Source organism: Gossypium hirsutum, chromosome A05, assembly GCF_007990345.1.
Source record: "Gossypium hirsutum isolate 1008001.06 chromosome A05, Gossypium_hirsutum_v2.1, whole genome shotgun sequence".
NCBI classification, from domain to species: Eukaryota; Viridiplantae; Streptophyta; class Magnoliopsida; order Malvales; family Malvaceae; genus Gossypium; species Gossypium hirsutum.
The window spans coordinates 10,734,952-10,760,413 of NC_053428.1; the positions used below are offsets into that span (position 1 = coordinate 10,734,952).

Consider the following 25,462-nt stretch of genomic DNA (forward strand, 5'->3'; position numbering starts at 1 on the left):
CCTGCCTCATTCCATTTCCATCCCTAAATCTTCCACTATAGTTTTTGGTTCAAAAAGTTAACAATGTATTTCTTTAAAAGGCGACACATTCAACCATTGAAAATATGTTACGTGTTTTTTTTTCCCTCATGTCATTGGTAATGGTAATGTGGTTGATTGACTTCAACCGGAATAAATAAATATCTAAATTTATTTTAATCCAGACAATAACTAATCATGATTCATCTTATACCTAATTCAGAACATTACAAAAATTATAGATAATTATTATAAAAAATATTTACATTACAAAAATTATAGATAATTATTATAAAAAATATTTGCATTGATTTGTAGAGGTTAATATGGGATTTAGGATTTAATTTCTAAACAAACATAATAAAATGTTTTAAAAATATAAAATACCATACTACTAATAATCTATATAAAAAAGAAAAGTCTGACCCTTAATTAATGTATTAATTATATAGTAAATATAGAACAAATTTTGTGGCAAAAAATAATGCGAACAAATTTAATAATAAATTCATGGCAATGTATTAATTTTCTATAAATACAGCACATATAGGAAGGACAGTGCAGAATCGAGTCAGCTGAATCAAAGTTGATTTTGCAGCAGAAAAATAAAAAATGAGAGGTTTACCCATCCTTGTTTCTATCATTTTGTTTTCGATTTCATTGGTAACATCTAAATCTTACCCTAATTCAGTTGTTGATAATTTTCTCCAATGCCTTCCCAAGCACTATAGCAACCCTTCTAATCCAATCGCTAAAGCCATATACACTCCCACCCATCCTTCCTTTTAATCTGTTTACGAGCTCCATACTTACAATCTTAGAGTTCTAACGCAGGCCAATGCTACTCACAAACCCATGGCCATCGTTGCTGCTCTGCATGAATCTCATGTTCAAGCTGCTGTTATTTGTGCCAAGGAATCGGGTTTGCAAGTGAGAACCCGAAGCGGCGGACATGATTACGAAGGTCTCTCTTTCAGCTCCTCGGTCCCATTTGTCATTATTGACCTTTCTAATCTTCGGTCTATAAAGATCGATATGAAAACCGAGACTGCATGGGTTCAGGCAGGGGGCGACTACCGGTGAACTCTACTATCGAATTGCAGAGAAAAGCAAGGTCCATGCTTTCCCTGCTGGTGTATGCACTACTCTAGGAATTGGTGGTCATTTCACTGGTGGTGGCTACGGTAACATGCTAAGAAAGTTCGGCCTTTCAATAGATAACGTCGTGGACGCTCAATTGATCGATGCTAAGGGGAGAATCCTTAATAGAAAGTCCATGGGAGAGAATGTGTTTTGGGCCATCAGAGGCGGCGGTGGAACTAGCTTCGGAATCATTCTCTTATGGAAGATCAAGCTGGTTCGAGTCCCTCCTAAAGTTACTGTTTTCCAGGTAGCAAAGACTTTAGAGCAAGGTGCAACCGTTCTTGTTCATAAATGGCTTCAAGTTTCCCACAAACTCGATAAAGATATTTTTATTCGAATCATGCCAGTAACCGTTGCTGGAACTGGCAATGGCAACAGCACTGTTCGGGTTTCCTTCATTGGCCATTGCCTCGGACGAATTAACAGGCTTCTTCCATTGGTGAATGCGAGCTTCCCCGAATTGGGTTTACAAAGAAAAGACTGTACAGAAATGAGTTGGATCGAATCCACCCTTTACTGGGCCGGCTTCCCTATTGGAACATCCACCGACGTTTTACTGAACAGAGTGCCGAACAAAATATTCTTCAAAACCAAATCTGATTACCTGAAAAACGTGATGCCCAAGGCAGGTTTGGAAACCCTGTGGAAGGTAATGATGGAGATAGGGAACATGTGGATGCAAAGGAGCCCTTACGGTGGGCGAATGGCTGAGATTTCAGAGTCCGAAACAGCATTCGCACATAGAGCTGGAACCCTTTATATAGTTCAGTACACTGCGCACTGGTCGGAAGGGAGCAGTGAAGCCACCAAAAAATACGTAGAGTTAATGAGAAAATTGTACGCTGAGATGGCCCCATACGTATCGAGTAAACCAAGGGAGGCATTCCTCAATTACAGGGACCTTGATATAGGCAGCAATAACACAGATTTTGAGGCTGCAAAAGTATATGGGGCTAAGTATTTCAAGGGGAATTTCCAGAGATTGGCAGAGGTGAAGGCCAAGATAGACCCTCATAATTTCTTCAAAAATGAACAAAGTATTCCGCCATTTCCGTCTTTTTAATTAAATCAAAGTGATAATGTAGCTGCTTTTTTTTATAATATTTGCAAGTTAAAAAAAACACCCCGATTATATGGTACGTCACTTCGCTTGTGAATTCATTGCTATATCAGTCCTCCTAAATTGAATTTCATCTTGTCTTTCCGGATCATACACATAAATACAGATTTCAACCTCAAATAACGATATATGCGCAGTGGAAAAATGAAAAGAAATTAAGAGTTAAAAAATGCTTGGTACAGTACAAAATATATCAGATTTCTTTCTCAATATACACATATTAGTTCCTTCAGCAGTACAAAATATATCAGATTTCTTTCTCAATATACACATATTAGTTCCTTCAGCAATTTTTTATATTTGGCATTAAACTAAAGGAAGTTGGCCCATGTTCATACCTTTTTGGCTTATTTGTTCATAATTTAATCCCTCTTTCAATTATTTTTGAAATCAAATTTACGATATTCATCCTTATTAAATTTTAATTATTACATTTAGTTCTGAAATAATCGCTTATTAACAGTGAATTTAAATTTTTAAAAAAGAATATTGTCTCAGTAAATTTAATTAAATTTATCTCTAATAATATATATTAACAATGTAAATAAACCCTTTTTTTATTTTTTAAAAAACTTAAAAGGGTTTTAGTTTGCAGATTTTTTTAGGTTAGTTTAAATGGTTTCATATGAATATAATTAATCAAAAGTAAAATATGGTAATATTATTTTTAAAAATGACATAAAGTATGCCTTAAACATTTGATTTACCTTTTAATGAACTTACAGAATGTGAATAATTAGTTACTGGGTTCGCTTCCATAGATACTTTAAAAAATCAAATTAAATATATATATATATGATATGTATATTCTTTTACTTTTTCTATATTGATTAAATAAATTATTTAAAAATTTACAATAGGTATAGGTTTATATAATAACGATAATTTTTAACATGACTAAATACATATTTGGTATATATTAGTATTAATCTATAAGAAAGAACTTAAATATTTGTTTTGTTAAATTAATATTGTATATAAAAATAACATATATGATTTTTACAATAATTATAATTTCATAAATAAAAACTAAAAATCAAGCTTTCATATAATATATATATGAATCATTATATTTGTTAAGCATTACAAACCTTAAAAATTATTTTAAATTAATAAATAAATATATACAACTTACTATGCATTGTAGGAGATAAAAGACTCAATTAATGAAATAAAAATTGAATAGTAAACAAATATAATTTAAAAATTGCATGCAATTTAAAATATCTTAAATAATACATATTTGTCAATGTGTATTTAGTTTTGCTTTATCTAATTTACATTTAATTATTTTCTTGATTTAATTTTTAAATGCTAATATTTTTATTTCTAATTTTTGATAAAATAATCTATTATATGCATATATATACAAAGTATATATATACATTCTTGCAAATGGACACATATCAGTTTAGTTTATGTATACTATTATTTAAATTCTTGATTAAACTGATGTTATGAGTTAATTGGACATTAATTCAGTTAAAAAAATTACAAAAATATTTGAAGATATTTTAATCTTTTTATTTTAATAAAAACTAATTAAAATATCCATGTGATTAACAATGTTAATAATCCTACATTACTAACAAAAACATTGTATAATAATTTCTTTACGCCTTGGGTAATTAAGTGCCTAGCCAACTAGATAGGCAAGCTATCTGTTGGGTCATATATATGATTGCAAATATAAGTGTGTTATAAGTCTCAAGTTGGTTGTACAAGTTCTTCCACTCTCACGTAAGTTCTATAATTATTCTCACGCCCTGTATTAACACTCCACCAACTGAAGCATTTTTGACTCCCTGAACGACATTATTAAGCACCTTGTGACATAATGTATACATAACATAATTTTTTACTTTTGGTAATGTATACCTAATGTATAATTGAAAATGTATTATGGAAAAACACATCTTATTTAATGTACAACCATGCCTATATTGAACACAATTTATATCATTTTCACTTTAATTTAATTATTTATGACTTGTAAACCTAATGAAATTAAAGGCCATTTTACCTAAAAAGGCCCTTTTCTAAATTTAATTACGGAAATGGGCCATTTTTCGGGTTATTTACTAAATTAGGCTATTTTCCACGAAAATGCGTCCATGTCAGCGCGTTTTCTGAGTACATGTTAGCAAATCACTTCCCTAAGGGAGCGTTTTGTCCACGTCAGCAGAAAACACTTCCTTAAGGGCGCGCTTTGCTGACGTGGACAAAAACGCTCCCCTAGGGAAGCGTTTTGCCTATGTTTTTTAGGGTTAGGATTTTTAAGGTTTAATTGATTTAGGGTTAGAGTTTTTTAGGGTTTAGAATTTAAGGGCTTTAGAAAAAAATTGAATTGGGGTTTAAATTAACTATTAATTTTAAATACTAAATACTAAATTAGAGTTTAGGGTATTAGGTTAATTGATTAAATTAGGGATTGATTAAATTTAGGGTTAATTGATACATAATCGTTTAAACAAACTATTTTAATATTTTATTTCTTATAATATTTTAGTAAAAAACCCTTAAATAACTCTTAACATGTAAACAACAACTTGATAATTTGATTACTTCAGCGTTTAGATTTTTTTCCTTTATCAATGGCTTAGATCATTTTATTTTTGATCCACCGGCTAAGTTTCTTTTACCTTGTAACAAGTTCATTTCTGATTTTCTTAATTATTAATTTCCAATATACATACACGAAAAAGAAATTCTCAAAGATAACATGATTGCAGCATATATACCTTCTGACGTTATGCTAAGTTTAGGGTTTCAAGAAAAAAATAATTGAATTAGGGTTTAGGGTTTTAAGGTTAATTCATTAAATTAACTATTAATTTTAAATACTAAATACTAAATTAGAGTTTAGGGTATTAGGGTTAATTGAATAAATTAGGTTTTAGTTTTTTAAATAAATTTGTGTTTAGGGTATTAGAAAAACATATATGCAATATAATTTTTTTTGTCTTAGGGTTTAGGGTTTCTGCAAGAATAATTTTGAGTAGACGTTTCTGAACAAATAGTGTCGAAAACGCTTCAAGTAGAATGCACTGTCAGCAAAATTTCTGAAAAAAGCTCCCACATGGACGCTCTTTCACTACAGTAGTTCGTAGAAAAATAATTCTGAGTATACGTTTCTGAACAAATAGTGTCGAAAACGCTTCAAGCAGGTTGCACTGTCAGTAAAATTTCTGAAAAAAGCTACCACGTGGACGCTCTTTTGCTATAGTAGTTCATATTCAGCAAAATTTCTAAAAAAAAGCTCCCACGTAGACGCTCTTTTGCTACAGTAGTTTGTAGAAAAATAATTCTGAATAGACGTTTCTGAACAAATAGTGTCAAAATCGCTTCAAGCAGAATGCATTGTCAGTAAAATTTCTGAAAAAAACTCCCACGTAGACGCTCTTTTGCTACAGTAGTTCATGGAAAAATAATTCTGAGTAGACGTGTCTGAACAAATAGTGTTGAAAACACTTCAAGTAAGATGCACTGCCAGTAAAATTTCTGAAAAAAACTCCCACATGGACGCTCTTTTGCTATAGTAGTTCGTAGAAAAATGAGGCTATAAATGAGCCAAATTTTATTCTCAGGTTGCATAACTTACAGTAAAAAAAATTAGAGAGGCTAAAAAGAAAAGAAATTGAAGATAAATGAACGTATTAGTGTTATTATTTACTGAGGTATATAACACGAGAACGGTGTTGTTTTTTTATCGGAGAACACAGCGAGACTGGTTTTTGACCAGAACATAGATTTGACAGAACTTCGTAAAAGAGTTAGGCGTAAAATCTTCAGAACAACGCCAATGAAAGTTATGTCTATTAAGTATCGATTTTATGCTTCAGTTGATCCTGTGACATATGACTCATTCGACATCAAAGGCGCTCGTAGCTTGTAGGCAATGGTGCAGACTTATCTCGCTAGCGGATCACCCTATCTTGAGTTTTATGTGCAATTTTCATCGCCAAATGATACATTTGTAGCTTTAACATTTACTACTGGTCGTCGAGAGGAATACACAACCCCTACCCGACACTCTGTTAGTGGGTAGAAAAACACAGAAGCACTCGTGTTTAGTAGCAGTATGGAATACCTAACCCCTGCACGACACTCCGTTAGTGGATTGGACATGCACCTCAATGGGTCAATGTTTGATGCTGGAAATACGTACTGGGGAATGACATCAACTTCTAGTGGTTGACAATCCACATCTGATTGGAGACGTTGTGAAACGTCTATAAGGAGGGATGATGTACTCCCTACAAAGTCCACCAGCGAGGGGACCTTGTACGTGTAACACCCCCTACTTGTATCCATTGCCGGAATAGGGTACGAGGCATTACCGGAGTTTACTGAACATTTTCAGATAATTCTGAGTCATTTATTATTCATATTTTAGAAATAATCATAACGTCTCTCTATTGGGCCCTCGAAGCCCCAAACATACATTAGAAACTAACCAGAATTAAATCGGGATTATAAAAAAAATTTCGCAAAATCTTAAATTTTATTTTCATCTAAGTACTTACTATTTCAATGCTCCTTATAATTAAACATGTTACCGTTCAATCAATAGTTTGGCACTTGTCTAAGCGTCAAACAGCATCATTGTTAGTATACTTGCACACATTTCATCTAAATTCAACATTGATATAGTTATTTTCTCTACATATCGCACTTGAGTTTAATAGTAGTCTCAACTTACATAATTTCCTTGTATCAACATATCAAAGATAATCATATATGTACATGTCATGAAACATATCATGCTCTTACCGTTTCTTCATAAGCATATATCATTCATTTCATTATATCAATATTTCATGCTCCATCATTGCCATATATTTTATGTATATTTATTCCGGTAATAGTTTATATCAAACTTGACATAAATTATATTCCATGTACTTATACTTATTTCGTTTATTTATCTTCATAACTATTTCATACAACTATTTTGTACATATATTTCCATATGACCAGTTCTTGTAAACATTTCACACAACCATTTCATATAACCATTCGTCATCTGATAAGTATTACCTGAATATCAATTATTCAATATATGTCATAGCGTCTCCCATCCACGGTCTTATTTATCTTTGACATGATGCCATAATGTCTTTCAACTATGGTCTTACTCATTCATTTTCTGTCATGTTGCCATGGTATCTTTCAACCATGGTCTTATTCTTTTCATGTCACGTTGCCATGGTATCTTTCAACCATGGTCTTATTCATTTCATATCAGGTTGCCATGATATCTTTCAACCATGGTCTTACACATTTCATATCAGGTTGCCATGGTATCTTTCAACCATGGTCTTACACATTTCATATCAGAGAGCACACTTCCGCGAACCTCATCCTTACAGTGGGATTACCAGTCCAGGCTAAATCCCCTGTAATATAAACTCATAGAGTATTGTCGGCATTACCAGTCCAGGCTAAATCCCCTGCAATGACAATTACTCTAATGAGCTTGAATCTGAATTACCAGTCCAGGCTAAATTCAGACCCTAATTCGGATTACCCGTCCGGGCTAAATCCATTTTACACGTATTCTTCGGGAGGGCTGTATCAGAATAGGATCACCCGTCTGGGCTAGATCCTTTTTACCGTCAATTCCTTTTCAGAGATCCATCGAATTTTCCTTTCATTCAACCGGGCTTTATTTTCAATTTATATCGAGTATTAGTAATATTTCATCAATTATCATGAATTGAACATTCAAATCATATTTTCATCACATAACCACATATTTCAAGTATTTAAAATACAATTCAAGTTACACAAACTTACCTCATTGCTTGTTTGTGTTTATAATTTCATTAATTCGATATCTTTTATTTTCTATGATCAAGTCTTATTTTTGAGTCGTCTGGATCTTTATAAATAGATTTGATCATCATTTTCATTCATTTCATATTCTAATGCATTTAATTAATGCTCTAGGAAAAATTACCATTTTGCAACTAAACTTTTAATTAATGATGATTTCATCCTTAGGGTCAGGAAAATAAAATTCTTGCAATTTAATCCTTATTTCTAGATATTATTCTCATACATATTGATAACAATCCATGAATTCTATAAAATATCAAAATTTTCCATAATTTCAATACTTTTCAATTTAATCCCTAAAACATGTTTTCCCCCGATCTTGAACTAAATTAATAATTTCATTCAATTTTGTAATTTAAATAATAAAATAATCCATTTCATGCAATTTGGTCATTTTTGACATTTTTACAAAATTACCCATAAAGTTTTACTTTTATTCAATTTAGTCCTTGAGCCTAAAACATGCAAATTAGCCATGCTAGATGAACATTCATACATATTTTTCCTCCTCCTCCTCTCCATTCCACATCCTTAGTGTATATAACACACTTGTAAGTAACATTATCTATAATTTTTATTATTTACTTTTATGAATATTCAAGCTGTCCATATGTGTCATACTAACTAAATTATTTATAACTCGAGCTACGGAACTCAAAATTAATATCTATTAATTTTACCTGAAACTAGACTCATATATATTCTTACCATAAAATTTTCAGAATTTTTAGTTTAGCCATTAGGTACAGTTTATTTTTTAAATTTACCCCTATTCTGCTGTCTAACAGTTCCGAAACTTCTTCACTAAAAATTAATTATCTCATAGTACAGAACTCGGATAATATTCCTGTAACGCCCCCTTACCCGAGACCGTCGCCGGAGTCGAGCACGAGGCATTACTAAACTTATTTGAGCACTTAAACAAATTCGGACAAGCTGTCCAACTGCGTCATAGTTGCTTAAAAATTCATATCTCGAGTTCCGAAACTCGAAATCAAATTCCGTAAATTTTTTCTTAAACTAGACTCATATATCTATCTACTAATTTTTTTCTACAATTTTTGGTCAGGCCAATTAGTACAGTTTATTAGTTAAAGTCTCCCCTGTTTTAGGGTTTGACTGCTCTGACCTCTGTGTATTACGAATCAGATATCTCCTTGTACAGAGTTTCAATGACTATTCCGTTTGTTTCTAATAAAACTAGACTCAATAAGGAATCTGTACATATAAAGCATAACTTCTAATTATATTTGTACAATTTATGGTGAATTCCCAAAGTCAGAATAGGGGATCCAGAAATCGCTCTGGCCCTGTTTCACAAAAATTTAAACTTCTCATAAAATATAACTCATATACCTATTTTGTTCCATCCATATGAAAATAGACTAATAATTCTTCAATTCCATATTTTATTCATCATCTAATTGTATCTCTACTATTTTTAATGATTTTTCAAACTCACATCACTGCTGCTGTCTGAATCTATTTTATGGTAAATTTTGCCTATTTCATGGTTTCCATGGATTAGCTAGCAATTTAGCATACATAACACCAAATATGATCATGATTAGCCATTCCAATGGCTAATCATTACCAAGCATTTCCATACCACTCAATATCCATATCATAAGACCATATACACAAAATGATTATAATGCTATACATGCCATACTCAAAATATACAAGCCATTATGCCAAGATGGTATACGGATAGTGTGAGTGGGCTTCCGACTGTTCCCGATTTTCGAGCTGGCTTGTCAAAACTACAAGGAATGAAAAGGAGGGAGTAAGCATAAATGCTTAGTAAGTCCATATGAAATTAATAAGCAATTACCAACATGCTTTTAAGATAAAACACCACAATTGTACAATTATACATACTCAGCTTAAACTGTTTTATTGAGATACATTTACTAAATAATTTATTTCTGGAGCTACGGAACTTAAAATTAAGTTCCGTTAATTTTCCTTGAAACTAGATTCATATACCTTTCTTCCATAAAATTTCCAGAATTTTTGGTTTAGCCATTTAGTACAGTTTATTCATTAAATTTTCCCCTATTTCGCTGTCCAACAGTTCTGATCTCTCTTCACTAAAAATTATTTATCTCATAATTCGGGACTTGGATGATGTTCCCGTCTATCCATATTGAAAATAGACTCGATAAGGATTTTAAATATATAAATTAAAACTCATAATTATTTTTGTACAATTTCTAATGATTTTCTAAAATCAGAACAGGGATCTCGAAGTCATTCAGACTCTGTCTCACAACAATTTAAATATCTCATAACATAAAATCCAATTGCATGTACCGTTTCCTCTATATGAAACTAGACTCATCAGGCTTTAATCTCATATTTTACTCAGCCCGTAACTCAATTTCCACAATTTATGGTGAATTTCAAAAGTTACACTACTGCAGTAACCCAAAACTGCCAAGGCCATATTTATTCATTCACCACTATTATTCACTAAATCCTTACAAAATCATTTCATCCATCATGGTAAGAACACATAATTATGCTTCATAAGCATAGATCCATAATCTCAATGTCATCAAGTATCAAGAACTTATTCCAAATCGTGTCATTTTCATAGTATTCACCAATTCTTAATCTTTTCGGGCCATTTTACATTTTCGTTCATAATCAAATTAGGGAACGATTACGGAATTGAGTACCTCATTATCACAATGCCATAGTAAAACTATGGTCTTGCACATAGTCACATATCACATACCGAGGCCATAGCCCAGCCATGATCTTACACGGATCACGTATCACACTGATGCCATATCCCAGATATGGTCTTATACAGTAGCACATATCACATTTCTCCGAAGCCATAGCCCAGCTATGGTCTTATACGGAAATCACATTTCACATGTTGCCATGGTCCAACCATGGTCTTTTCCGTCAATTCTTCTTAGCCACTGAATGAAAGTACTCAAGTCCGTTGTTCCATTTAATTTGTACTTTTATTCAAATATCATTTTACAATTATCACAGTTTAATGACATTTTATATGCAATAATATACTATATCATTCATGCAATTTTCATTTCAAAACATTAAATTACACATTGCATTATTAAAAATCATATGAACTTACCTCGATATAAAATATTAGCAATCGAGCCTATTCCTCGTAAACTTTATTTTTCCCTCGATCACGACTTGAATCTCGTTTCTCTTGATCTATAATATAAATTATTTCTACTCATTAGCATTTATTTGATTTCTATTTCACTTCACAATTTATGCTGTTCAAATTTCGAAATTGCACTTTTACCCCAAAATTTACAGTTTTTACAATTTAGTCCCTACTCAATTCACCCATAAATTGAATTATTTTTTCTCAATTAACTCTTTATTTTATCATTATAAACTATTTCAAAACCTTTGATATTCTGAATTTCAACACCAACATCTAATTCACTATTTTTTTCACAATTAGGTCCTAAATACCATTTTCTATCAAAATGACTTAATAAAACAACCTTAATATGAAATTAGAACTTCAATTTCATAATAATTCATCATAAAATGCCCTTACTCAGCCAGGGGAACTTCCAATTTCATCCACCAAATCAAAAACTAATGAATTAGATGATTGGACCTAATTGTAAAAGTCACAAAAACATAAAAATTACTAAGAAAAAGTATGAAAAACCAGCATAGTAGACCTGCTACGGCGTTTCTGGCTGAGAAAGATGAAGAAATGTCTAGATTTTTCAATTACATCATTATTTAATTACTAACTTTTATGCTATTTCCAATTTTGCCCCTTGTTCACATTGTTTTCTTGCTTATTTCATACCCAAACCGTCCAGCCATTAACCTTTGGGTCTAATTGCTCTTTAAATCCATCTTTTTAAATACTTAAGCTATTTAATCACATCTCACAAATTTTGCACTTAGTTCAATTTAGTTCTTTTCACCTAATTAATTACCGAAACCTTAAAATTTCTTGACGAAACTTTAATCCTAACTTATTTACACTCCATAAATATTTCTAAAAATATTTATAGCTCGGTTAATGAATTCGAGGTCTCAATACCTCGTTTTTATTCCGTTTTATCTACAACTTCCTATATTACATAATTTCATTTAATATCCAAATGACCAAAATGCCCTTACTACTAAACTTTCCAAAAATTCCATCCATGTCCAATTTTTGTCCATAGACTTACAAATTGGTAAAATTGCTCTGTAAGGACCTCTAATTAATAATCTAATTCAATTTTATGCAAAATGCTTCTAGAACACAAGTTTTGCAATTTATTCAATTTAGTCCCTAATTTCAAATTAAGCACTTTATGCATAGAATTTCTTCATGAAATTTTCACACAATCATGCAATCATATCATATCATAGACCTCAAAATAATTATAAAAAAAATTCTTTCTATCTCAGATTTGTGATCTCGAAACCACTATTCCGACTAGGCCCAAAATTAGGATATTACAATTCCCGTTGATTTCTCCTGAAAATTATGAATTCTAAAAATATAACTTTAAGCCTCTAATTATTTTTCTTCAATTTTTGGTGATTTTTCAAAGTCAGAACAGAGGAACCCGAATTCATTCTGACCTTGTCTCACAAAATTCATTATATCTCATAATTTACAATTCAATTGCTTACAAAATTTCTTCTATAAGAAACTAGACTCAATAAGATTTAATTAAATATTTTATTAATCCTCTAATTAAATTTATACAATTTTTGGTGATTTTTCAAACTTAGACTACTGCTGCTGTCCAAAATAGTCTTAGTGCAAAATGTTGATTTTCTACTTTTAATTTCAATTTAATCCTAACTAAATTCACTTACTTTTCTATCTTAATTCATACTTTATTTCTACTCAATTTTTAACTAAACTCATACTTAACTATTAAATTTCCAGCATATTTTCCTAATTTCGAAATTTTATCAATTTAGTCCCTACAACATAAAACTTTTGAATTAATTTACAATTCAATCCTTATTTCATTTCTAACTTGAATTCCTATCAATCTAACCCCTAATTCATCTTTTTATTCAACATGAACAATATTTAAAAATCTAATAACTTTCAAAATATTCACTTGATTTCATCAAAACCTTGTCCCAAAGCTTCCAAAATATCAAAATTAAGTAAAAAGGGCTAAATTGACTTACCTATTTAACTTTCAAGCCTTGAAATCTCAATTTTTCCCTTTTTCCTTCTTTCTTTTTTTCTTTCCTTCTTTCTTTCCCCTGCTCTCTATTTCGTTTCATCCTTTTTTTCTTTTTCTATTCTTTTTCTTTTTTATTCCTTTTATCTAATTATCCTTTATTTAAGCTAATTTGCTTCATTAAACTTTAATTAATCACTCTCTTAACTTCGTAAATATTTTTAATAAATATTTACAAATCTATTTTTTTAGAAACGGAGACCCGAAAATGTACTTTTTTGATAACTGTAAAAATTTGGGTCATTACAGTACGTTGCACATGATGATGGGTCAGATGATGAGTTCGATGCGGATCCATCTCGAGAGGTCGGCCGCGATGGTGCAGAAGTTGCATTATTTTCAGATACAGAGCCTGTTCCAACCATACCTAAAGATGTTAAAGGGGGTTCAGCTGATGAAAAAGAAGATCCGTGATTTAGGGCGTAGTCGCCTCCAGCCCACATGCATAATGTCGATCTATCTCAATATGATGCGTTGGAGTTTCCAGATCTACCATACAAAAGGCGTGACCGTACAAGTTACTTATTGGATTCGGGTGGATTGGAAGTTGGTAAGAAGTTTTCCAATAAAGATAGTTTTCTTAGTGCATTAAAATAATATAACATTATGAACGGGGTTAACTACAAAGTAGTTAAATCTAAATCCGATAAGTTTGAGGCCAAATGTACAGTGCAAGACGGTACATGTTAATGGAAAATTATGGCCTCGTTTAGGAAAAAATAGGCTTGTGGAAGATAAAAAAGTACAAAGGTCCACATACATGTGTTGTCGGTACAGTATCACTAACTGTTTAGAGTTTTTAATAGAACTGTTATTACGTACTGTTGTATTTTTTAACGTACTTCGTTGACAGGTGTTTCGGAAGGTCATCCCAAAATGGATTCAGATATGTTAGCTACCTTAATACTGCCGACTGTGAAGGCATATCCCAGAACTTCAGTGCAGGTCTTAATTGCCAATATTCGTAGCCTGTTGAGGTACACGCCCTCTTACCGCAAGGCTTGGATAGCTAAGCAGAAGGCGTTGGAAAAGATGCATGACGGGTGGGACGCTTCATATAATGAAGTGTTTCAGTGGTGTCAGGTACTGGAGAGATATGTCTCAGGTTGCGTAATAGACCTTGAAACGAAACCTACGTACTACAACGACCGATTGCTCCGTGGATGCCAAGTATTTAAGTGTCTGTTCTGGAGCTTTAAGTAATGCCGAAACGTATTTCTATATTGCAAGCCATTAGTACAAATTGACGGTACCTTTATGTATGGTAAATATACCAATCGACTATTGCTAGCTGTGACACAGGATGGCAGTAGGAGAATCCTTCCAATTGCGTTTGCAATAACAGTAGGAGAGTCAGCTGATAACTGGGATTTCTTTCTTTCTAGGTTAAGGAGGCATGTCTGGCCCTAACATAATATCTGCGTTATATCAGATTGAGGCACCAGAATACTATCCGCAATTGAGCGACAAGGAAGCCTGTGGCATTGCACACACTATCGGTATTGCCTAAGACACGTTGCGTCCAACTACTACGGGTAATTTAGATTTACAATTGAAAAATTAAAAGTGACCAACATGGGTATTTAATATCTATTAATATAATTTCGTTTGTAATATTGAATTTATTTTAAATGGAAAACTGGTATATAATTTTCGCTATCAACTTATATTGGCAAGGTATGAGACAAGCATACGACGGCGATCTACGATATGGTCATATGACCTCAAACCTAGCTGAATGCATAAATTCTGTTCTAAAAGGAACATATCATTTGACGATCACATCGGTTGTTCAAGAGACATATTTTCATTTAGCGATACTATTTTCAAAGCGAGCAGCGAGTTATAAAGGCCAAATGCAAGGAGGCCATGTATGGTGTGCAAAGGTATTGCAAGAAATTAATAAGGCGAAGGCGTGGGCGAACACCATGCACACAGTCTGTCACGATCGAAGCAACCTATGGTTTCGTGTGATGGAGTTTAACAAACCGCACGAATGTATTATTGGTAGGTAATAACATGTACACTTGAGGAATAGGACTTGTGATTGTGGGAGGTTTGATGCACTTTGTTATCCATGCGCTCATATAATTACAGCTTGTCAGAATCTCCGTCTAGATCCCATGAGCTATGTCGACGAAGTGTACAAACTAGAAACCATATATAACGTGTGGAGACACGTATTCCCACCTGTTCTAGATGAACGTAAGTGGCCGCCTGTATCGTTTGCTCCGTTTAAACTGTTACCAGATAGAGAATTATGTCGCTAACCAAATGGTCCACCTTGCTCGACTAGAATACGTACCAATATGGGTATCCAAGAAACAACCAATCAACAGAAGTTGCGCGGATGGTGTAGGAACCCAAGCCATACAAGTAGATCATGTCCAAATCGAAATAGTTGATAGTTGTCGAAAAAAACTATGTTGTATTATTTATATTTTATTAAATGAAACTATGTTGTATTACAATTGTCTTATTCAAAAGAACTTTTATTTTATTAAATGAAACAATATAAAAAAATTTGTACAAATATATTAAAAAAATCAATGTCCGTGGCGGTCGGAATCAGTGCCATATGGGCGTCATCGACGGGTCCGTGCTGGATTCCTCCTTGGATCAGCTTCTGATGGGGGTTGTGGTTCCTCTGGCAGGGGATCTGGTTATGGGTGTTGGGAGAGTGACCCGCCTTGATAGAATAATGACTGTGGTGGTGTTTGCATCACCCATGGCGGAGGTGTTTAAATCCCGTAAGGTGATGAGGATTGGTAGAAAAAAGAGCTCCGTGATGGTGCATCGTGCGATCCCTCATACGACGACGACCTATAGATCGGTAGTTGACTAGGAGTAATCGAGAACGGAGATAAACCGGGCCATTGATTCCAACATGCCATAGGACTAGGAAAAGGAAACATATAAGGGTTAGGATACATATAAGGGCTAGGATACGCACCTAGCATAATCTGAAAAGGCTATGATGTGGGTGTCGTCGATTGAACTGTTGGGCCTGGTGATTGTTTGGGCGCTGTTGATAGGCCTGCGTCGTCGTCCCTTCTTCTTGGATTTAAAGGGCCTCATCGTTTCCTTTGGGCAAGAATTTTTCGTCGCCTCTCCTCTTTCGACAATAAATATGGCTCGCCATGGATCCTAAACCATGGCATGTATTTCAGTACGCATGCTAACTCTAGAACAATGACCGATTCCCGAGTAGGTATATTACCGATTTTTTCACATTTTGATATAGTGTGACCAGAATCTCGGCCAATCCATATGCAGTTGTTGTAAGTCAACTTTGTGCTAATCATCAAACACCTCGGGTGCCATGGGAATCGGTTGTCAGAATCCAACTTGTCGCAATACTCTATCTGACTGGTGCATCTCCACAGTAGCATAGTTCACTAATGGGACCTTTACATGCCAAACGTTTGGATTTGAAGGAATTCATCCGGAATTACTGCCCGAATTGTCGAATCCTCGTATGGTGTCCATTGAAACTATATGAACATAATAAAAATATTACTTATATACATAGTACATAATACTAAATACTAAATACCAAATACGAAACGACTATTTTATTATGTATATATATTTTATTTAATATTTACTGTGCTTCCGATCGTTGGTCTAGTAGAAGCCGTATATCTTCGAGAGAGGTAAGTATTCCGACATAACTCGCCGAATGGTTCCAACTAATTAAATAAATTTTTAGCATACAATTATATTCTAAATCTACGATATAATTGTAAAATCTAATATAAAATTTACCTCGTTATGAGTGGAAATATATATGAGTGGTCCACTCGATGTAAAAATGGAAAGCAAAATCGTGCCCATGATTACAGTAATAATAGGAAACCTCATATTTTGGCTTTGTTCGGTCGCGTCGCCCTGCACTTTTCCTTGTACAATGTTGCCCCGCACATTTCCTTTTACAATATGTTGCCAACACGGTAGACCCCCAACTCAATTCGCCAATTGCTCTAAAATCTACGAGTTTCAACAACCATCTTAGATGTACGAGATTTCGTGACAAGTCCGGCATTAGATAACCTCCAATCATCTCAAGAATGTATGCCCGAGCATATCGTATTCTTTCGAGTTCAGTCGAATCATTATCCGGCTCCAGGAATGTGTCTCGTAACCCGCTCATCTCGATCTGACCTCCGTTAATATTATCCGATATAGCACCCAAAAGCTCGTAGCATACGGCTCCCCAATCAGTAGATGATGCGGACCCGGTGACTGCGTACCCATCCACCGGCAATCCCAATTGTAAATGCACGTCTTCTAGAGTGATAATACACTCTCCGCATGGAAGACAAAAAGTGTGCGTCTCGAGTCTCCACCTCTCTATCAACGCACTGATTAGTTTCGGGTCCAACTTGCACCATCGGCCTATCGTGGCCACGTGCCAAAATCCCGCTTCCCGCAAGTAATTCTCGATCAACGGCGATGGAGGACCAAACATATTACGGATGTAGCATTGCAACACCCGATCTACAGACTATTATAAAAATTTATAAAACAAAAACTAATTAAAATTGCATAAATTAATTAATGCAAACATCATAAATGAAAAAAAATCAAGCAGTATTGAAATTTTAATTATAATTGCATAAATGAATAAAATATCAAATAGTATTGCAAATTTAATTAAATTTGCATAAATTAAAAAAATATCGAATAGTATTGAAAATTTAAAATTATCACTTACCATTGTCATTTGATCAAGGGAGATGTGCTTATTATCGAGACGGATTAATTCTCCGGCCATTGTTAACATGATCGAATTTTTTTAATTTAAAAAAATTAAATTCAAAAAAAAATTAAACAAAGAATTTTGATAGAATTTTGAGAAAATTTCAATGAAATTTGATAGATTTTTGAAGGGAATATTGAAAGAATGTTGAGAATTATGAGAGAATTGTGTGAAAAATAAATGAAGGGAAATGAATTTTGAGAGAATTATAGAAATTGTGAGAGATTTGTGTGAAAAAATGATTTGGGGGGCCTTTTTATAGTTTTTTTTTGGGATTGTTGGAAGCCAACTGTCAAATTTTTGACCGTTACAAGGGGCAAAACGCTTCCCTGAACGAGCATTTTGTTGACGTGGACACTAAAGCGCGCTGACATCAGAGAATTTTCGGGAAAAATAGCCTCATCGGGTAAATAACCCAATAAACCGCCCAATTCTGTTATTAATGTTTAAAAACAGGCTTTTTCACTAAAATGCAGAAATTAAAACAGCCAATATTAATAGAACCGGAAATAAGTGGTGAGCTTCTGTTATCATAGCCCAAATCGTGTTAAGGTTTATACGAGGCAGTGGAAGAAAAATATCCTAGTATACTATGAACATAACTTCAACATTTCTAATGCTTAATATTATTGCGTATTTCGTTTGTTTTAGTTTTAGTTTCTTGTGACTCAATTCAACACAGCCTTCAAACCCAGTTTGGGGTGCCATTTATACGCCCTCAAATGCATCATTTCCAACTGTTCTGCAAGCATATGCTAAAAACCTTAGGTTTTCAACACCAAAGCCTCTAGCTATACCATGCAGGAATCGCACGTCCAAGCCACTGTTATTTGTGCCAAAAGCCAGGGCCTGCAGATTAGAATCGGAAGTGGTGGCCATGATTATGAGGGCCTCTCTTTCGTTTCTGAGGTCCCTTTCGTTGTGCTTGACATGTTCAATCTCCGTTCAGTTACTATAGATGTTTGATGTTTCCAACAAGACTGCATGGGTTGAAGCTGGAGCATCCATTGGCGAACTTTACTATAGGATCGCCTAGAAAACCGGTTCCTATTGCTTTCCGGCCGGGGTCTATCCGACTCTTGGAGTTGGGGAACACTTTTCTGGAGGTGGGTACGGAAACTTGATAAAATACGGTCTCGCTGTGGATAACATATTCGATGCGCGATTGGTTGACGTGAATGGGACAATCCTGAACAGAGAATCCATGGGGGAGGATTTGTTTTGGGCCATTAGAGGTGGAGGTGGAGGTAGTTTTGGAGTAATCCTTTCATGGAAGATCAAACTGGGTACCGGTTCCTACAAATGTTACAGTCTTCAATGTACCAAGAACCTTAAACCGGGCCGCAACAGATACTGTTTATCAATGGCAACAAGTTGCCCAGAAGTTGCGCGAAGATCTATTCATAAGGGTGATGATACAAGTTGTTCATTGAAGTCATGAGGGAGTGGAAAAGACAATTCGAGTTTCATTCATAGGCTTCTTCGTGGGACCAACAAGCAGACTTATTGAAATAGTGAGCGACAACTTCCCCAGATTGGGGTTGCAGGCTTGCAGCCCAAAGATTGCAGAGGATGAGTTGGATGGAATCCACCGTCTTATATCCAGCCTTTCCTAGAGGAACTTCCATAGATGTTTTGCTACGCAGGCCACAGAATGGCTAAACGTTTTCCAAATGCGAATCTGATTATGTGAAACAACCCATTACTAGAGAGGGCTTAGAATCCATATGGAAGATGATGGTTGAATCAGAGAGGATTTTTATGTTGTGGAATCCTTATGGAGGAAAAATGGATGGGATTTGGGAATCTGAAACTCCCTTCCCACATTTTTAAGATATGGTATGATGATGGAACCCAGCATTTGATGAGAAATTTTTACAAGGGAATGACACAATTTGTGTCAAAGTCTTCAAGGGAAGCATATGTCAACTACATGGATCTTGACATTGGTAGCAATCCTAGTATAGTACAGACAGACTTTGCAGCAAAGGGTTTGGTTTATGGGAGGAAAAATTACAAGGCTAGTGCAAGTCAAAACCATGGTTGGTCCTCGTAACTTCTTCAAACATGAACAGAGTATTCCGGTATTGCTTCATGATCTTTCTGCTACGGATAAGAAACGCCATGCAGAATATGATAAAAAAGTTGATGGGGACCGGTTGACAAAGGTTATGCAAAAATACATAACCCATTTCTTATTATGATATGTATGCTGATATATCGGTTAGTATTGAGAGACCAGTAAACTAGAGAAAAATGGAGGTGAAAACTAAAATGGCTTCCATAAATTTACATATGGAAGTGGAACTGAAATACTAAAAAATTATTATAATTCTTTTAAAGAAATGAAATACAGTCAATGTTGTTATTAACCATGTAGAAACTTGCCATGAACAGACGTTTTTATCAAAAATTTCAATTCAAATCAAGCTGCTCGCTTTCTTTTCACTTCAAACATCAAGGTTCCTAGCCTTTGAGCTCATCTAAAATCAGTCAGTGTTATAACCTTTTAAAAAACCAGTCAGTGTACAACTTTTAAGTGAGAAGTAAGAAAATAGAATCAAAAGATTGCATAAATCAACAAAATTTATCTTATACGAAGAAAAAAAAATTACAGAGAAAGTAGAAAAGTGAAGCAGATCAAGCTCGTCGTTTACTGAGACGCCAAGAATTAGGTTCATGATATCTATCATAAAGAGGCTCAATACGTTCTTGACGCTTGCGCTTGCTCATCTTGCTGGGATCTGCCTGTTTGAAGAATCTAGGCGCAAGTTCAACCAGCCATTTGGGATCTATCACTGTCACCTCTCGCATGTACTCCTTTGTAGTCATTACCAGCTCATGGTAGATCACCCAGTCCGGTTGTCTCTGGAAAAGGGCGCTACTTGGGTGAATATAAACAGGCTGGTTCTCCACCACTGTTCTATATCCTTCCTGTGGGTCCTTCCTTGCAGCATGGAAGAAGAACCCTGCTGTGATAGCTTTCCTGATCGTCATAAAGTTCTTTCCTGCACTCACTACGTCCAGTTTGTACCTGAAAAAGCATCCACTTTCAGGTCAGAACCTCAAAGACCAAGTATAAACTTTTAGCATGTTAGGAGGGCTATTAAGCCTCGTACTAGTAGTGAACACAACAGATTTAAAACTAATGAACTGAAAGAGAGAGAAAGACTGGCTGGTTGATGCTAAATGTAGAACATGTGAAGCTTACTACTAAAAAGACTACCAGAATGATGCAAAAGCAATAAAAGGCATATACAAAGAACAGAGACATTCACAATTAGCTTTGCATTCTCCTAAAGACCCATTGACAATCCTTACTACAGCGCCAAAAAGTAAAAACTAGAAAAGCAGGTTGTTGAGAAATTTGCTAGCTGAATAAGTTCAACCAACATTCAGTATTTATCAACTTGTAAAGCACCCGAGCTAGTGCTCATCACCGTTTTAATAATCATATAGAAAATTAGTGAGGATATATTCTACTAGAGATAATCATAAAGCGTAAGCTCAAATACATACTAAAATTAAGAGTGTAGGACACAATTAAAATCTTAAAACCATAAAAGCTCAGACATGAAAAATACGAAAGATCAGATAAAATTTGCAAAAGATTAGTATAAAACTAAAAGCTAGAACTTACTTATCCATGATGCTTAGAAGCTGTTTTCTAACATCCTGTGCCCTCCGTAAAGATCGAGACTGAACAAAATTTTCAAAACACCAAGGCCCAGAAAAGTTCTTAGCTTTCCAAGCCTCATATACAGCAAGTAGAGTCAAATGGTCTCCCTCAGGCTGGAAAAACTTGGCCCTCTTCTGATCAGCTTGAGCTTGCTTTTCCCTTGGCCTGTAGAAGATGTTACCAGTTTGGATCATTGCAATAATTGTCAATATCTCATCACTACACCCGAGGTCCACACTAGCCAGTAACATCTTCGATAGTGGTGGATCAAGAGGAAATTCTGCCATTTTTCTACCCAATTTAGTCAAAAGCCCCTCCTCGTCTAAAGCTCCTAAACTGTATAATTGCTCCATGGCAGAAAGGAGAGCTTGTGGTGCAGGTGGATCCATAAAATCAAAAGAAAGGAGATCATTTATGCCCATTGCTTTCATTGTTAGTGTTGTCATGCCAAGGTTAATCCTTTGGATCTCTGGAATCGATGTAGGGGACATCTCATTTCGATATGCACTCTCAGTATACAAGCGGTAGCATTTTCCAGGTCCAGTACGCCCAGCCCGCCCAGCACGTTGTTTGGCCGATGCTTGTGAAATTGGTGTTATGACCAGGGAATCAAGCCCTTGCTTCGGATTGTAGACATTTTGTTTTGCAAAACCAGGATCAACCACATAGAATATTCCATCTATAGTTAAAGAAGCCTCGGCAATATTGGTTGCCACTACCACCTTCCTTTTCCCAGGAGGGGCAGGATCAAAAATCCTAGACTGCATCTCACTAGGAAGGGCACTATAAACCGGTAAAATAATCAATTCAGGAACATTTTTACCTAGTCCTTTCATCCTCTCATAAAGAGACTGGCATGCAAAATCAATTTCCTCCTGACCAGTCAAGAAGAGAAGAATGTCACCTTCAGGTTCAGTCAAGTGTATCTGTAGGACTGTTATAAGAGCAGCATCTAGGTAGTCACTTTCAGGCTGTTTTGTATAGAGTATCTCTACAGGAAATGTTCTACCGGGAATGCTGAAAATACTGCAGTCAAAGAAATACCCTGAAAACTTCTCTGCATCCAGTGTAGCAGACGTAACAATCAGACGAAGATCGGCTCTCCGTCTCAGAAGTTGCTTCAGTAACCCAAAAAGGACATCAGTGTGAATCGTTCGCTCATGAGCTTCATCAAGCATAATGACAGAGTACTGAGAGAGATCCTCGTCAATCAAAATCTCCCTAAGAAGCATACCATCAGTCATGTATTTTATGACAGTATCCGGTCCAGTGCAATCTTCAAAACGAATAGCATAGCCAACTTCCTCCCCTAGCCGACAACCAAATTCCTCAGCTACCCTCTTCGCCACAGACATTGCAGCCACCCTTCGAGGTTGAGTGCATCCAATCTTACCCTTTGTAGTGTACCCAGCCTCAGCAAGATACTGGGTTACCTGGGTAGTCTTACCTGAACCAGTCTCACCAATGACCACGAGTACCTGATTATCATGCACAGCCTGAACAAGCTCTTTTTTCAATTTATAAATGGGCAAGCTCTGCCTCTGCTCTTGGATGGAAAGTTTAGACCTCTGCCCAAAAGTCAAAGCTTTACCATAAGCATCCTTCTTCCATTCAGGCATATCATATGCTGACAATCCAACACCTCTAAGCTCCTGCGCAAGATGCCTCTCACCTGTCTCTGGCATTGGGTCTTCCCAAGGACGATTAAGATCCTTGGGAATTGAATCAAGCATTGTCCTCTGCTGCTGCTCCCGAACTTCTCGCCGTTCCTTAATAAGTGCAGACTGGAGAGCAGCAGCGCGACTCAAGGACCCTTCTGGATTCTTAAATATTTTTACTGGTGAGAGATCCACAGAGTACCTAGTCTGCCCTTGCAAAAAGGCAGGTTCATCCTCATTCATTTCGATCTCAAGTTCTTCCTCAGCACCTTCCTCTTCATAAAGCATTCCATCTCCATCTTCATCATACATGGGATACTCATCTAGTCTCAGAACACCAGAAGCAATCAATTGTTTGGCTTCCCACCTCTCTGGCGAACTCATTCTCTTCAATGGCCTACGTGAAGGGGCAGTATCCTCATCCTCAACAATCCTAATCCCTGAAAGGCCAGTTCTCATCACGGGCCACTCTTTCCCCCCTGAAGGATTAATCCTAAGAGCATCATCATCTGAAGTTTTCTTCAACGGAAGCAAGTCCTTACCAGTATTCTGATCAACATCCCTCATAGACAAACTCAACTTCTGACCTGAAACTGAAATTACCTTCACATAAACGTCCTGATCCCGTTTCACAACATCTTTTGCATTGGCAATCCTCCTACTAGCCATCTGGGAAACATGAACCAAACCCTCCTTTCCCCTTAACTCATTCAACTGCACAAAACAACCTGAATCCATCACTCTTGAAACTCTCCCCTTGTATACCTTATACAACTCAGGCTCATTATCCTTGTACCTTCCATTACTCCTCTTATCCCCACCTTCATCACCTTCCACATTACCCCGGTCCCTGATCCTGCCCCTATTCCTATAATCTCTATTATCCTCATCACCATCTCTATTATGTCGGGTTCGATCCCTATTTCTTCCCCGACTGCCATAATCCATCCTATCATCATCAGCATCCTCCGTATATCTATCTCTATGCCTACTCCTATCTTTATCTCTATCTCTGTCTCTGACCCTATCGCTATCCCTCCTATATCTGTCTCTGCCTCTGTCCCTATCCCTACCCTCTACTTTTTTTAGGTCTCGTGTCTCCATTTCAATTTCCTTCTCAAGTTCTTTTGCTCTATCTTTATCATCTGCAATCGCTAAAGCTTTAAATTTAGATTTCTTACCGTCACCGGCGATTGCCTTCTTGGATTCCTTCTCAGCCTTGGGTTTTGGAGGCAGAATAGCGTGGATGATAGTAAGAAGTGTACGGACGAAGTAATCAGGTAACTCGGCACCGTTTTCTTTCAGCTTGACATCGAATTCGTCAACGGTCTCGGAGTGGCGACCCATGTCGGTGATGAATTCGGCCAAAACCTTATCGGAAAACCCTACATGGCTCTCGAGTTCGGAGCTGACCTTGGAGACGAGGGAGAGATATTCAAGTTTCTTCAGCGCATCGTCTTGGGCAGGAGATGAAGCCATTGATGTTCGGAGAGAGACAAATAACAGCGGTTTCTAAAGGATTAGGATGGACTAGATATATAAAAAGGGGCAGAGAGGGGTTTTTAGGGGTTTTGGAGTGAGGATTTAACGAATGAATTGGAGTTTTAATAGGATGCTTGACGGCGGCAGGAGTATTTAAAGGCGGTGGCTGGGATTCACTTCGTGGAACAAACGGTGGCCGAAGTGAAAATAGGCTCGTGTTAGATGAGGAGGGAGCGTCACTCCAGAGGGAAATGCGTCGAAGAAAGACAAATAAGGAAATAATATGGACTTACAAATCTTTCTAGGAAAGAACTATTTCGATTCTTACATTTTGAACGTGTATTTTAATTTAATCGTTTTCTTTTCTGAATTTATTTTATTTTTCATATTTTTATTTAGTGTTATTTGTAATTGTATATGCTAAACATGCTCATGATATACACTACGGTTATAATAATGATCGAGTTTTACTTTCAATATTAAGCCTTAATTATAACATATTATTTACTTTATATCATATAAAATTTCATGTAAATACTA

The 25,462-nt window shown here is 35.4% G+C and overlaps 1 protein-coding gene and 1 pseudogene across 1 annotated transcript; one reads left to right on the forward strand and one right to left on the reverse strand.

The window, feature by feature from the left end:
• Positions 1–621: 621 nt before the first annotated feature.
• LOC107960761 (berberine bridge enzyme-like 17) lies at positions 622–2,284 on the forward strand (annotated as a pseudogene).
• Positions 2,285–20,582: 18,298 nt separating this feature from the next.
• On the reverse strand, positions 20,583–25,243 carry LOC107958508 (probable pre-mRNA-splicing factor ATP-dependent RNA helicase DEAH5). Its single transcript, XM_041113318.1, has 2 exons — positions 21,744–25,243; positions 20,583–21,137 (listed from the first exon to the last, which is right to left on the reverse strand). Exons 1-2 carry the CDS (start codon positions 24,917–24,919, stop codon positions 20,744–20,746), a joined length of 3,570 nt encoding a protein of 1,189 aa, XP_040969252.1. The 5' UTR covers positions 24,920–25,243; the 3' UTR covers positions 20,583–20,743.
• Positions 25,244–25,462: the final 219 nt, after the last annotated feature.

What these genes read in the sequence shown, in the direction of transcription:
- LOC107958508 (XM_041113318.1), bottom strand. Translation starts at nt 24,919, where the DNA reads ATGGCTTCATCTCCTGCCCAAGACGATGCGCTGAAGAAACTTGAATAT. An exon ending in CTTCTAAGCATCATGGATAA is followed by an intron (nt 21,138 to 21,743) that starts GTAAGTTCTAGC and finishes ATGCTTTTTCAG; the next exon opens with GTACAAACTGGACGTAGTGA.